This window comes from Antrostomus carolinensis, unplaced genomic scaffold (assembly GCF_000700745.2).
Source record: "Antrostomus carolinensis isolate BGI_N321 unplaced genomic scaffold, ASM70074v2 scaffold14410, whole genome shotgun sequence".
NCBI lineage: Eukaryota > Metazoa > Chordata > Aves > Caprimulgiformes > Caprimulgidae > Antrostomus > Antrostomus carolinensis.
Window position 1 is genome coordinate 22,217 of NW_010287803.1, and position 15,620 is coordinate 37,836.

Genomic DNA, 15,620 nt, shown 5'->3' on the forward strand with positions numbered 1-15,620 from the left:
ATGAGGTGGTGATTTGGAGGTGGCAGCAGAAAAATTTCTCCTATACCTGTTTGCTTTGCAGGAGAGGGGTTATAAGGGACAGGGAGGAAACCTACACTTCTCCAGCATGGGGTGGGAGCCAGCTGTCCCTCTCACCCCATCCTGTATTTCTGCATCTCATCAGCAGACCCTCCTTTTGGTCCCACTTCTGATCAGGTTACAACATGGTGCAGTAAAGCCACCCCTTCCTCTGCTGACTGGGCTAATGGAGCTCCCTTTAATAATTCAGGGGATAAATTCTGTGCTTGGGGTGGTGGATTTTTCAGGAAAAAGTGCAGAAATAGAGGCAGTTCTTGGGTGGGCTGAGTGGGGGTTGCCCGTGCTGCCTGACAGCCCTGTGACCTTTCCTCTCCCCAGATAGTGATGTACATAGGCCAGGTCTCCAAGGACCTCCTGAAGTGGCCTCGGCCCCTCTCACCACCTGTCGTCAAGCTGGAGATGCGGGCGAATGCAGAGTACGGGATGCCTTCCACCCACGCCATGGCAGCTACCTCCATCTCCTTCTCCTTTCTCATTGCTACCATGAACCAGTACAAGGTAGGGGGTACAAAAAGAAAAAAAAAAAAAGGGCAAAAAAAGAAAAAAAGAACAAAAAAGCGTGTCTGCTTCCAGCAAGCTACAGAAAACCAGCAAATCTAAAGCTGGTGCACTTCCAGAGGAGCTCTGTGTTTCTTTTCATAGACACATATTTTTCCCTGTTGTTACTGATAACTGGCTGATAATAGACACAAGAAGAAATTTAGCAGAAATCTCCTTTCTTTTGCTCAAACCCCACGGAGAGTCACAGGTGGGCTGCACAGCCCTGCTGTGGCTTGGGGGGTTCGCTGTGTTTTCGCACACGGGGTGACCGTGGAGGGAGCTGCTGGCTGCTGCAGAAGCTGCCCAGCGTCAGTATTTTGTGCTTGCCCTGTGCCCGCCAAGCCAACACTGCTCTTCAGGAAACACTGGCGCCTGGGGAGACCAAAGGAGCTCTGTGTCAAATGGTTCTTGTATGATGCAGGGAAAGCATCCTTGGAAATCCCCTGGCTCTGGCCTGTGCCAGACTGATGATAGCATACAACATGATTTGAGAGCCTGTTTGTCAGAGGAGTAACAATAGTTTCACTGCACTGGAGCTGTAGGCTGCCTGGGGAGATGTCATAATTATTTTCCCCAAACCTTCAACCTTTTATCTTTCTAAAAGGTTTATTTTCTGGAAACTCATTTCTCCATAATGATTATTTTAATTGCATCTTATTAATCCAAACACGTTTCCTGTACACTAGCAATAATAATTTCCTGGCTGCGTGGTATTTAAGTATGTTTCTCAGCCTTCTCAAGTGTATTTCCAAGATAAACCCACGTAACGCAGAGGGCTCGCAGTGCAGCCGGGGACTCTGGCTGTCACCGTGTCCCTGGGTGTCCTCCCCGCAGTGCCAGCCTGTGTGCAGGGACAAAAGGTGGCCACCCGTTTGATGAACAGTGCTGTGTCCTGGGGATGTAACTTATAGAAACAGAGGTCTCCAAATGACACCAAGGTCTCTGCATTGATTTAACTTCCAGACTCAGTTGGTCCCAACCGTGAAGCAGTGGGCTTTGCTCCTGCCCGCAGTGCAGGGATGAGGGAGCAGGTCAGGGGTGCCCAGAGCTGTGCTGCCAGCCTCCTGCCCCCAGGGAATTGTATGGTAAAAGGCTGGAGAAGCTTGGCAATGGAATGGGGATGGGGAGGAGGAGCTGTAAAATGGGATATTTGTCAGCCCTGGAAGGCCAGATCCATCCCATGTGTCAGATCTGCCAAAAAGACCTGGCCAGCAGCACTTTCTCCTCCTCCATGATTGATAAGCTACCAGTGGGACACGCAGCTCTTCACGGGCTGTCTTGTACTTCTTGGAAACTGCCATGAAACAATAAAGCTGCTGTAAAATAATTAAAAGATTTAATTGCCTCTATTAAGAAGGAAAAGTCTACCAGTACATTATGCTGCTATCTTCTAAAGCTGCCCTAGTCATCAATTACCGATCTGGACTAGCTCCCAGACTGCCTGCTGAAGTGGGGAATAAAGTGGGCGTAAATCCTCCAAAGGCTTAGAGAAGTCTGGAAAAAACAGCATTTTATGAACTGGGACTGACATCTGCAGCTGGGTCTGAGCTCTCTATTTTGGGGGCTGGATTATGCCAGGGGAAAGGGTCAGAAGTGAGTTGTTATGCTTAAAATTTCCACAGAAGCATTTTTGCGCTGACCTACAGCCACTCTGGTCAGTTGTCAGCCTCTCAGCAGTAGATGGAGACTTTGTGTCAAATTGGGTGAATTAATTTAATGTATTTATATTTTGAGTTGGTTTTTTGTTTGTTTTTTGTTTTTTTCAGAAAAACGTCCTTTATGGACAGAAAGGAGCCCACCAGCCCACTTGGTTTCAGTATTTGAATGAGTGGATTAAGGACTAATATGTGAAGCTTATTCTCTACCAAATGTGTGGGGTTTTTTTCCTTTTTAAATGTTGAATTATTTCAACACTTCTTTCCGTGTTCATAGGCAACTCAGAGAGGGAATTAAGCAAAACCAGCTTCATAAGAAGATGATTAAACCTTAAATGTCACAGGGAAGAGCAGTCCTGGCTGCTGTAATAGCTGGACTGTGGTTTCAGCCCAGACATTGATTTTCCTCTCCCAGCCCACTGCTCGAGGACTGTTGATCACGTTTCTGGTCAGGCTCTGCGGCTGTCGCCTTCCCCTTGGGTGATCTGAGGCTGCAGTTCAACCTCGGGCATCGCTTGTACAACGTGCTGTACCTTTTTTTCCTTAAGGACTAACATGGATTTTTCAGGTGGATGTTGTGGGGAAAAACTATGCAAATGCTATCTGTTTCCCAGGTTTCCCCACACTAAGACTAGACCTTTGCAAAAGCAGGCACCACCGACAGCAAAATGACCTTCTGGCAGGATTGCACGTTGGCTGATGTGAGGTCTTGTCTCAGGTCACATTAATCTCTTTCGGACAGTACAGCTCAGGAGCTGCTTCCCAACGCGAGATCCTGATGTCAGTCCAGCTGCTTGGGTGTTTTATTTCAGACATAGACTGATGCTGAAGTGGAAAATGTATATGTGATGTGTGTAATGTGTGTATTTTCTTTCCCCCCCCCCTTTTTGCAGTATCCGTTTGAACTAGGCCTGGTAGCAGCGTTTGTGTTTTCGACGCTGGTGTGTCTCAGCAGGCTCTACACGGGGATGCACACAGTCCTGGTAAGGATGCCCTGCGCTGCCCCGGGCCGGTCGTGCCCGCAGCTCTGCTTACCTACAGCCATTCCCATTCTTCAAGTGATATGTGTCCTGCCTTGGCCGTGCCGCTGCAGGAATACAGGAGTTGTGGCACTAAATTTCAGGCTGTATGTTCAAAGGCAGCTGTGAGGAAACCCTCAGGCTATTGCTACTTGAGTCTGCAGAGGAATTATTTGTGCCATGAGGGATGCAGTGGTGCGTGTGGGTTGAGGAGCCGGGTGAGGTCGGTGTGGCATCTGAATTGTAGTTCTCTATTTTGAAATTTAATTGTGAGGAATGCACTTGGGCAACTGACGCTGCTCCTTAGCTAAGCCTTTTGTGCAATAGTATCACTGTTGTCAGTGAGAAATATTCCAGGCTGGTTTAGCCTGGGAGTGCCAGGGAGGGAATAGCAGGTTGGTGAGTCATGCCGGGGACTAGTGGAGAGCAGAGGGGAAAATGTGAGAAGTGAGCTGTCCTTGGGGGACTGGGGGACAGCAGGTCTCATGTGACCACACAGGAACATTGGACTTAAAAAAATATTATGATAAGCTTCTCATTTTCAGCTGGTAGGAAATTCATTCTCGAAGAATTAAGACGCACAAATACTTTGCATGAGAATAATAATAAAATAGCAGTGACTTTATGTGACAGACTTGTTGGGCACAGTTGTTTAGAGATGCCAGCCCTGCTTTAAGAACAGGTTTCAGTGTGACTTTGATTAGGCAGTAGCCGGTTCCTTCCTGATGAGAGGAAACATTATTGATTTGTTACATATAGCGGCCAGAGAGGAGATCCAGCTGCCTAAGTATGGATAAAAACTCTGACTACTTCCCCAGAGGAATCTGATACACATTGTTTGTTGGTTGCATATGCATAAATAATTGCATTTTTTTTACTAAGTAATAATTATGTTTGTTGTAATAAGGAGGCTTGATGAATGTAAGAAAGGGAGCCCTTATGAAATTAAGGTTATGTATAAAGTATAGCTTGACTTTCCCTTCCAGGCCTACTGGATCAAAACAATATCTTCAGTTGAAGCTGGAGGCACCCTTTCTTGGCTAGTGACCTTAAGTCAACCAGTAAAAATTCTTCACATACTTCCCTTGCTGGTCCATTGTAATGAAAGACTCCTCTAAATTTAGATGGATTTTAGGGTAAAGAAGAAAAAGTCCTTTGTACCTTTGTCATTATAAAAAAGGGCTTTAAAATTGTTTTTTAAAAAAGCTCCTTAGTCTCCCTGTGAGCAATGCTGCCTTTCAAAAGGGCAAACGTACTTTGGTGGGGTCTTCATCCCGTGTGTGCTGTGGTGGGGACAGGGCTGGGGAAGTGCCTGATGATCACAGCTGCCCAGATCCAACCCCTCTCTCTGCAGCACTGTCTGTCCCACCTGCAGTGACGGGTTCTTCTCAGGGAAGAAATGTGGTTCAGAGCTATTTGCCATACTTTAGGGCATAGCTCCCATCCTGAGCTGCCCAAGTGGCCGCTGCTCTGCCCACTGCTTATGTGGGGACCTGAGAAGCTGCAGGGCTGAGGCACAGCAGCCACTCAGACAAGGCACCAGCTGAAACATCTTCTGTCCAATGGGTTTTTAACTGGGGTCTTAAGAGGAAATTAATACCGACAGAATGAAATTATTTATTAAGTGATCCTAATATTTTAGTAAAGAAAGTGAATGGGTATAATATATTTATTGAATTAATGTGGCTGAAATTTTCCTGTTTGAGGAACCTGAGAAAGAGTGGCAAGGTAGTTGCACCATGCTTTGTTACAACTGTACCTGGAGCTCTGGTGCAGGGGCTTGTCTTCTATAGTCTCAGCTCTAAAAAAATCAGTCTGTATTTTAGCATTGCTGGTGTTGCTTTTGGATCAGGAACAGCCTCAAAAAGCACAGTTGTGTCAGTAGAAGAGATGTTACAATTGAAGACCTTCTGGCAATGCACTGAGCGGTATGGCAGCTGTCTGCATCACTGTGGCCATCTCGGAGTGAACACCGTGCTTAGGGAAAAGCGATGAACACCCGTTGCCTGGGCTGTTACCAGGAGAGCGTCACCCAGCCAGAGAAAGGGATGGAAGCAATGCACTTGCACTGCTGAGAGATAATTGTAACAACCCGCCTTCCCCACTGTGACAGGAGAATATCCCATGCTTGTGGAGAAGTAGGGGAAAGGCAGGTCCTTCCTTTTAGGTCTTAAGTGATGGAGTCTGAGGACCTAGTTAAGGGGGAATCTGGAGTTATCTGGAAAGGGCAAAGCAAAAATTTGGATGCATTTTGAAGCAGAGAACCTGTAACATTTTAGGGATTATTTTTAAGGAACAAAAAGCAATTGGAGGCACTGGGCCTGGGGTTTGTTGTTGGTTTTGTTTTTTGTCTTTTTTTTTCCCCCAGACAATTGTATTTTAGAAGCTATCCCTTTACTTCCCATCTTAAAAATGGTCCAATTTTTGGTCGCTGTCTCAGTGAGATTAACAGGTTTTTCTGTCTCATTGATGCTGAAGCATGTCTGAGTCGTCTCGTATTTGAAACGATGAGCAATGGTGTTTGTGTGAGTGCACAGTATTCCAAAAAGAAGTGAACAAGATAATTGCAAATTATATTGGGAAGAACTTCATCAGCTGAAGGCAGCACCCAGAGAAGGGGGAAGAGGGGAGGCTTTTAGCCACTGTGCTCCTTTGCTCTGCTATGTCTCGGGTTTAACATCGCCATTAATCCTGAAATTATCTTAAATATTTTAAAACTGAGAAGCAAACGACCTATTGGCATCACTTCACATACTGTGGCAGTACAGTCCTTATGGGATGAAATGGAGTAACCTGTAGAAGTGGAAAGCAAATAAGATATTTCTGTTTAGGAGAGTGAGTAGCGTCTCACACAGTAAATGAAACCCTGAAGGGAATTCAGGTAGTAAGTGACCATATACAAGACAGAATAGGAAACGTGCTATTTTTGCTTTGATTGGAAACATCAGGGAAGATGCTTGATTGCCACTGTGTCTGGGATGCTGGTTCAGTGTTTTGGGGTTATTTTGTGACTGTTCGCCTCTCCAACTGTAATTTCAATGGTGAGAGCATAGAAGGGTCTGTCCTTCAGAAAGCCAGACCACGCGCTTTTGCAATCCTCAAAAAAATTGTGCTCTAAGACCTTGTGAAACAAAAAAGTCAGCCCAGCATGAGAACGGCAGCAGTGGTGCCAGTACCTGTGGACCACACTACTGCAGTGCTCCCGTGGCGAGGGGCAGGAAGAGTTTGAAGTGTCCTGGTCCTGCACCCCACACATTGTCTGCAACAGGATTTTTATGTCAATTGTTTTTCTTTACATACCACAGGAACGTGTTTTTCTTTACGCAGCACAGGAAAATAACTTGAACAACTTGTGTCATTAAAACCCAAACCTGGCCTGTTCTTTAGGTAGCAAAGTGAACAAGGCAGCTCTTGTTCAACTCGGGAGGAGCGAGGCCTCCCCGGTGCTGATGCCGGGCAGGCAGGGGTGCTGTGCAGGAGCGGGGCCGTGCTGGGGGGGGCTTTTGGGAGGGATGGAGCCTGCAGAGCTCTTACCCGTGCTGAGGGAGCTGGAGCATCCCAGCGGGGAAACGGGAGGTTTTAAGCTTTGCTGGTAGTGCTGCACCTTGAGCGAAATTCATGCCAGCTCTCATTTAAAAATTCCTTTATAATTGCGGGTTTGGCGAGAGGCTAATCTGTTTACACAGGCAGACCGGCAAGAATGTGCTTCCTGGGAGTGCTCATTCCGCCGGGAAATGCAAGGTCCTGGGTGCACAGCAGGGAGAGTCCAGAAAAGCAGTTTTTCTCACAGAAATCAGAGCCATCCCTCCTCTTCCCATCTTCTCCTTCGTTTAGCAGGCAAGGGGGGAAGATCATTAATTCTGCATTGCTAAATGTCTTTGTAAAGTGTTGGTCTTGAACTTGCCCACCTCTTCTGGGTGTTCAGAAGCTCAAACCTCTGCCTGTGCGTACCAGAACCAAAGGCAGTCACTGCTGATGGCTGTGGCTGGGCACTGCCCATGCTCTCCTGCAGCTTCTAGTAAGGAGTCTCCAAAATGAGAAGTCCATATATTGGTGGATAGGGGAAAAAACCGAGGAAAACACTGATCTCCAAACTTTTTTGATTGTGCACCCCTATCAGTAAAAAAATTTTTGAGCATGTACCCCTAATATATGTATGTTTACTTATGAATTATATACATGTACTACTGTACCAATACGTACATTATAAAACGTGCACAAAACAAATTAAAAAAGGATGAGAAAACAATGAAATAAGCACTGCTTTAAAAAATATATATTATTTTACTTATTAGTGGTGCAAAAAATGAAGTTTATGAAGTTCTCATAAAAAATTCATTTTAGATGGTGACCAAGCATGGTAGTAGTCAACTGTCATGACTTGGTGAAAAAGATACAGTCTTGAGAAGAGGACATTACTGTCTGTGATTAACTCCAGCTTTTGCAGGGTGTTTCATAGAATACAAATTCTGCTGCCTCTTAAGCAATGTTGGGAGAGCAGCATGGGGAAACTTGTTATATTGCTTTTTATCTGGCTGCTCTCACACAGATGGCTTTTGTTAGGGGTTACCTCTTGTCTCCCTTTCCAGCCTTGCGGTCGACAACAATCAAGTTCTCATTTGCCTCTGTTAATAAATTAGGTTTTAACCATGCGCTTGCCTCGGGCACTTTACTGCAAGCTGGATTTCAGAGGCTTGGGCGACAAATTTCTCCTTGATGTGCTCCTGCACGCGGCGCCGACCTCTCGCCACGGTCGACAGGGATCACGGCACGTGTACCGCGTCCTGCAGCTCTGCCCTTTTCTCCCCCAGAGCCTGTGTTCCTGGCCTGGGTGTGTGTCTCTGACAAAAGACAGCATCTTCCTATTTATGCAAAGCAAGGCAGCGATAATCCTCCTGATATGATAAATTTACCTGTAGGATTAGGGGAGGGGAAGGGTTTGTGTGAAGGCAGCTTACAGTGGTATTATCCCTGAGGTGGAGTTGTGCATGTGCCTTTTCCATGGAGGTCATAGGTGGAAAGTGCCCTTAAAACATGAAAGCAGGTGAGGGGAAGAATCTCACTTGTGTAGGGGAAAATGTGAGTCAATCGATATATTCACACGGATGAGGCTAAGGCTGAGTTCACAGGTTGTCATGTTTTGCTTAGCACAGGCTTCGGGTTGTCCCTGTGTGTGGACAGTGCCATCGCTGTGAGTTCAGGGCATTCCTCTGCTGCTGCGCACTCACAAATTGCAGATACTGGTCTTTTATAACCACCTGAGAATTTCTGGTTTGCCTTCCAGGTCTCGCAAAGCTTTTAAATGTGATCTCTTTGCAGGATGTGATTGGCGGAGCGCTGATTTCAGCTGTGCTGCTCGTGCTCTTCTACCCTACATGGGATGTGATAGATCATTTGCTGTTAACCAGTCCCTTCTGTCCGCTGCTTTCCATAGTTGTGCCTCTTGTTTTATGTTACAACTACCCCAAACTAGACTATTACAGCCCTACCAGGGGAGACACCACTACGATCTTAGGGGCAGGAGCTGGAGCAACTGTGGGATTTTGGTTAAATAACCAGTATGCCGCACCAGCCTACACCAGTGAAAATTTACAGCTTGGATTTCCTCTGATCACCACTAAAATAGTGGTGGTCACACTAGCCAGGTTCTTCATAGGGATCTTTGTTGTCCTGCTGACACGCCAGCTCATGAAGAGTGTGGTCCTTGGCATGCTGGGTTATCGGTACAAGTTTCCCATTGGCGACCTGGAAGCCCGGAGACGACTGGAAGTGGAAGTGCCGTATAAATTTATCACGTACTCCTCAGTTGGCTTCAGTGCTACCGTGCTCGTGCCACTGCTGCACGAGCTGTTAGGACTGATGTGAGTGCAGCACCTTCCTTACAAAGTACTGCATGGCACCACCATTTCAGGGATGTGGTAAGTCGTTCAAGGCTGGCAACTTGACCAAAAAGTATTTTGTGCCTTTCTGCACTGGACTAAAATACACAGTTTGGAAGAGTCACGGGAATCATTGTACACAAATAAGTTTGGGTTAGAAATCACTGACCCCACTGTGTCCCATAATTAGACACCCTTGGCACAGATGACTAAAAATGACAAGCACAAAGTACAAAGCCAAAATTCCTGCTGGAGTGGTGGCAGCGGCTGGTTTGCTATGGCCAGGAAGTGTGGCTGTGCCCGTGGGATCCCGGCCCAGAGCTCCGTGGGCTGCAGAACTGCCTGCCTGGCTGGCTGCGGGGTTGCTCCTGCAAGAGCAAGCCGAGGAAGGGCTGGTGTTTGGGGCACAGGAGGAGCAAGCAGCTGGTGGGGTGGAGGAAGAGACAACCAGCCAAGAGGAAAATGTCGTTCTTCAGGCGTTCAGAGCTCTGTGCCATGCTGTCCCTGGAGAATGGGGGTGAAGGAAGACTGGCTGAGGAAGTGAAGATGATGTGGAGGTGGATGGAGGTGGAGGCTTTTCAAGCGCTGGCACCTTCCTGCTGTTGGGCTTTGGTGGGAGCGTCCTGCTGACCAAGACAGCAGGTTTCTTCAGCAACCAGCGTCGGCAGAGATCTGACGGCCCTGCTCGGGCATGGCTGTGCATTTTCCTAGAGAAATCTGATGACTGTTGTACTTGTTGCTTGTCATAGTGTCTTCTGACAGCACTGCCAGACCTGGCTAGTTCTGTATATATGCTTTTATGCACAGCAATCCTTTAAAAAACCAACAAAAAAGTAAAACAAGAAAGAAAAATCCACTACAAAACATTTTAAATGATTTATAAGAAATTCATCTTGAATAGTAATAGGAAAGCCTCCACTAAAAGATCCTTTGCTCACATACAACTGAGCAGAGTTGTTACCACAAACCATTCAAACCATTTAACTCTGATTTAGCTTCCCTGCCTAGGAGATGGGACAAAGCCCTTCCTATTGCGCAGGGGCTCGGTGACAAGTAGTGTCCTTAAACCGCGTTGTGGAAGGAGCTGAGTGGTGACTCCAGTGACTGCAACGTGTGACAATGTTGAGATGCCATCGTGTCCTGGTGCTGCACAGCGGTATGGTTGGTCTTCCATGCATCTTGCAATACCATGCGTACGCTTGTAGAATAGCAGTTGAGGAGTGTTCATAGGAGAACTGTTGCTATAATTCAGGCCGCTTATTTAAAAAAAATATATATCTGCTGTTGGACCAATGAGCTGTTGGTGAGAAATACAGCGGTGAATGTGGTCTGCTTGGCTGGGAAAATGTAACATGCTATGACTGTGGAGCTTCAAGCATGACCCCCGTTCAGAATGTTCATAAAAGCCAGCTTTTTAACCATGTACACTCGTCTTCCTGGCTGTGAGAACAATTAACCTGAAGAATGTAAAGGAGGTGCTTTGCCATCAGTTTGACTGTTAAAAAAATGTAGCTGGGAGTTTTGTCTGAGGAGCAGGAGGCATGCACATGAAAAAGCCATGTGATTTTTAAAACTAGACCGGTAGTCTCCAGAAGAAATGCAGGCAGCAATCTTCCCCATTTTTAGATTTGCCCAGGCTGTGGATAAACTGTTTTAAATCAGGCTGTGTGGTCTTTACATGTGCACACAAGCAGCTTCAAGGAGTCTTTCAACAGGGCACGTGTCCGTGTGCCCTTTGGTTAGCACTGGATTTGGGCCACCAAAGCCAGGGGTTCTGTCCTCAGCCTCCCTCCCTCCCATGCACCACAGAAGCACTGTGATCGGGCCTTAAAACACCTTGAAAACACTTTGAGGGTGCTTTATGATGTACAGCTGCAGGGCAGAGCTGAAGCCCTGTAGAGGGGCCACATCACACTGGATGGGACCAAAATTAGGGAACAAACTGAACAGCAAGCTGAGTGTTTAAGTGGAGGGTGAAATCGGTTGGTCCCAAGAAAGGCACAGTTTGATGGGGACATTTTATGTGTAATTTTTCTGTTCTGAATCACAGATATTTTATGCTATGAAAACTTTATATATAAAAGCTTGGATTTATAAAGTAGATGCACGGGTATTTCTATCTTTTATAGTATTCACGTGCATGTGATTCATGCAATACATGCAAACTGTATTTAGTTCAAATTTTAAAATATACCTATTTTGCAAAATTTGGCATTTCTCTGCTCATTTTGTGTCCTCTGTTGCTACTTGTAAAGGATTGATATAAGGGGAATGAGTCATAGTTTAAAAAGCTGCCCAAATGCAACCACCCACCTCTCTTCCTGAGCTGTCCTGCTGCATCCCCCCTCCTCTCCTGCTCAGTCTGGCTGTGTGCTTCAGCTCTGCTGGGCTCGGCAGCAACATCCTGATTTTTTAAAAACATAAAAAAAAAAGACTACTGATCTACTCCCAACTACTTGTTACGTCCTTTGCAAATGGAAACGTGTGAGGTGCTGTGTCATTAGTGATGGGGGTTGCTTGGGCACCTGGAATCCCCTTCACCTGCAATATCTACCTCCAGTAGACTAAACAGCTAATTGGAAACCAAATTTGATTTTAAACTGATACATGCAATTATAGCCTGACATCCCATAAACCGCAGAATATTTCATGTTCCTTGAGGAGCCTAACAAGGTTTTGTTGTCAAGGATGTGTATTTGAAAGCGGGTAGGGCCATGTCCTCCCCTCAGCATCACATCCTGCCTGGAAGTGGTGTGCCCATGGACCCCTAAGTGCCCGCAGCTGATGAGGGTGAGCCCTGACTGCTGCAGCATCCCTGGGCTGCTGGGACCAGGCGAGGGTCTCAGCTGGGCTCCGTGCTGAGGCTGTGCTTACAGGGTACACACAGATCCGCAGCTGTTCCTGCAGGGCCAGGCTTGAAGAGGCAAGTCCTCTGAAAAGGTAAGACACATCACCCTTTCTGTATTTCATTAACCTGAAGCACCAGGTCCTCGCTGCAAACCCATGTGTGTCTTTGCTGGTTTTGGAAATGCTCCCCACCTCTTCATCCCTGCTCTCTGGGTGCCTCTGTGTCTCCACTGTGATGGTAGAAAATTAGGTTTTGTGTCCAATTTGCTGGTCATGTTCTGTACTCAGTAGCACAAAGGCATCAGCTGAATCCTTGAGTGCTGTGTTTTTAGAGTAAGACACTGCCTGTGATGTGAATGGCATGGGAGACAATTTCCAGATACAGAGCACCAGCCTTGGAGCCTGGGCTGCTGACTTCTCCTCAGTGCTGTCCTGTACGTCCTGGCCCAGCACTACGGCTCTCTGTCTCGCATCCTTCTTCAGCTGGAGGGGTTGTGCCAAGACAATCTTTTTCTAAATTTCCTTCATTATGCTGTCAAGAGGGATGGAACAGGCATCTCGCCCTTAGTTTAGTCCACTCTGTCCTGCCTTGAGGCTGCCTCCTCCTGATGTGCTCAATCTGCAAACCGCTTTCCAGGCACATGGTGCCGATCCAGGCTTCCTCCTGCCACAGAGCATCTCTGTGTACTGGTCGCCCAGCACAGAACCAACTACTCAAGGCAGCAGCCAAATGTTATTGCACCCTTCAGCAGGGATTAAAAACCCAACTAGCAAGCTCTGAATTTTCCTGTTTTAATTTTCCAGCAGTAACTTTGTCATGGCCCCAGTCTCCTCACCCTTCCAAGATTCTGGGTAAAATCGCAAGCAGGCTGGAAGGTTGCTTTTTTGATACAGGTGATTTGATTTAGGGGATGGAAAAAAAAGAAAATAGTTTCAGTTTTAGCCTTTCTACTGCCTGCTGCAAGTAGAAGTTAGGAAATAGGGTACAGCTCTGAGCAGGGTGGAAGTGCGGCTCAGCAGCGGGTGGGATCTTGCACATTTGCTGCAACACGCTGAAGCGCGACCCTTGCTCGCTGCCACCGAGCTCCTACCCCCGGCAGAGCGGCTGGCTGCCCCCGCTGCCGGCCGGGACCCGCTCGCTGCTCAGCCCACAGCCAGGCCAGCCTGACCTCCCCACCGCCGCCCCGCTCGGGTTCCTGGTCACCGGGCGGTCAGGTGTCGCGTGTGCCCGAGGCCCTGATCCCCACGGCAGCCTCCTGACAGCACCCGCTGCTTTTCCTCAGCCTGTTCCATATTCACCTGCCAAACTAGGAATGATTTAAATTGCAAGCCAGCACACTATCAGCCCCGAGATGGAAACAGTCCCAAGCGTCACCTTCGCACAAACACCACAGGCAACAGCAACGGTGACCTGCACACGCCGAGAGTGTGGCCAGGAGCTGGAGCCGGGCTGTCTCAGAGGATCTGCTGTTTGGGAAAGCACCTTTGCAGGACCCAAGCACAGCAAGGACAAACCCAAGGGTCAGTACATGTGTCCAGCTGAAATTAAACCATCAGTCACCCAGACAGTGCCTTAAACTGGGCTTTGACCTGTCACCAGTTCTCCAGCCTTTTGTGCTTGTGTTCAGATCCCCCGTGATGACCCAGTACCCACAGCCAGCAGGAGCAGGCCAAAAGTAATTCATATCTGGGGACAGTAGTGACAAATCCAACTTCCAACTCTTCCTTAAAGAATGACTCAAAGTTCAAAAGATGTTCAAAAATTGCTCAGGAGTCACCACCATCAGCAGATGATGTTTCCTTTGCCAGAGAGACCATAGCTGCACCAAGGGGTAAAAGCAAAACTGCAACGCTGAGGGTGGCTCTAGCGTGCTGTGTTCTAGGTACCTTGATTACTGAATACAGCTATGAGCGAGCTGTAAATATCAGGTAATTGGTTTGGGTCTATGAAAGACAACACCCTGCAATAAATACGCTACACTGGTGTGAAGTGTCCCGCTCGCCAGGATTCACAGCTAATCCTGAGCACAGCACTATGGCAAAGCTTGAATTTCAGAGCTACAGCAGCCTCTGCAAGGCTGCTGGCACCGCATCTAGCTGTGAGAGGGGGTCAGTGGCTCTGAAGAGGCATTTTAACCTTCCTCTCGATTCTCTTCCTCTACTTTTAGCAAGTAATAGTACTTCCCTGGGACAGAGCTAATGCCCTGCTTGTGGAGCACTTAGCTACGGACACACGGGCAAATGATATGAAAAAGGAGAAGGGATCCCTAAAAGCCTCGCAACACATACCACTGCAGCTCAAGCCCTTAGTCCCAGCCTAATCTGGTCTTTACACTCAAAGGACAGTAAATTCACAGGAGAATTGGGACACCCAGAGAGTCAAAAAATCTTGTGTAGAGAAATATATTTAGTGCACGCAAATATGCCTGTACTCTGCTGAAATGCAAATCTGCCTTATTGTCCTCCTAATCCCCATGCATGACACACTAATAAACAGGGGGTTTTAATGCTTACCATCTGCGTTACAGATTGCTTCCCACACTGCGAGCTTGCTTGGTTACAGTTGTGTAGGCATCACGGAGAGATATATCCTGCAAACGACAAGCTGGCTAATCCCTTGGGAGACTTTAAAATGTGAGCTGCAGTTTTCTCACTCTCCGTAGGCACTGGAGTCAGTCGTGCAACGTATGGCAACAGCTATATTCTCATTTCACGTCTGTCATGCAGAGATAATTAAAATCTACACTTCCATCTGAGGGGAACCATAGGGTTTCCAGATGGGTAACTGTAGTGCGTTCTTCATACTGGATTAACACTTGCACCAAAAAACCTTGCCTGTTGCCCTCCCACCTGTTAAGATTACCAACGGGGCTACCATTGAAAAGCCATCGTGGGTCCAGCGACAGGGAACTGTGCAGACGTGCAGCTCACAAACTATGAGCTTACCTTACCCTCACCATTGCATAGCTCTTGTTGAGCCAGCAACTGTAACACCTTCTCCAGCATCACCCCAATGTCCACCCTTGGACAGTCCTCTCTTCGGATCAAGGGCTATCATCTGGCTCTCACAACAGAAAATGAGCCACAGCATATTGGCCTAATGCAAAACACTGGCTATTGTTAGTCTGCAATATGAGCAAAGGTTATAATACTGCAAATGGGGGAGAGCCAGCCTCCTTAGCAAGCCAGTAAAGACCCTGCTGCAGCGTACTCAGCTGGCCACCCACTCCGCGATGTTACATCAGGAGGGATGTACCAGGCATCACTGTGCTAGATGGAGCTTCTCAGCTTCCCCAACAGCAGAGGCACAGTGTGCCAGCCTGCAGCGAAAGTCACCTAGAGGAAAGGCCTGACCCATGAGACATTTGCAGGTACTCTAGGGGCAAAACTGCAAGAAAAGTAAACTGTCTGAAAGCCACATGGTCCCTGCTGTGCAGCTGGGGTTCAGAAAGCCACCGGCGGGGCTGTGCGAGTGCAGCGGGACCACGCTAACTTCTGCAGGCAAATACGCCAGCCTCAGTCGGACAAAGGCTTTGATATTTTTCAGCTCCTCATGCAAAAGACCACTGGCATATGCTCTTAAATGTGTTTCCCCAATTTGG

The 15,620-nt window shown here is 47.4% G+C and overlaps 1 protein-coding gene across 1 annotated transcript in view; it reads left to right on the forward strand.

Moving 5' to 3' along the window:
- SGPP2 (sphingosine-1-phosphate phosphatase 2) overlaps window positions 1-9,157 on the forward strand; it is a 19,430-nt gene extending 10,273 nt beyond the window's left edge. Inside the window, exons 2-4 of the mRNA XM_010164263.2 lie at window positions 397-576; window positions 3,167-3,256; window positions 8,612-9,157. Of these exons, the coding sequence (XP_010162565.2) occupies window positions 397-576; window positions 3,167-3,256; window positions 8,612-9,157 (816 nt within the window). The remainder of the gene's footprint in view (window positions 1-396; window positions 577-3,166; window positions 3,257-8,611) is intronic.
- Window positions 9,158-15,620: the final 6,463 nt, after the last annotated feature.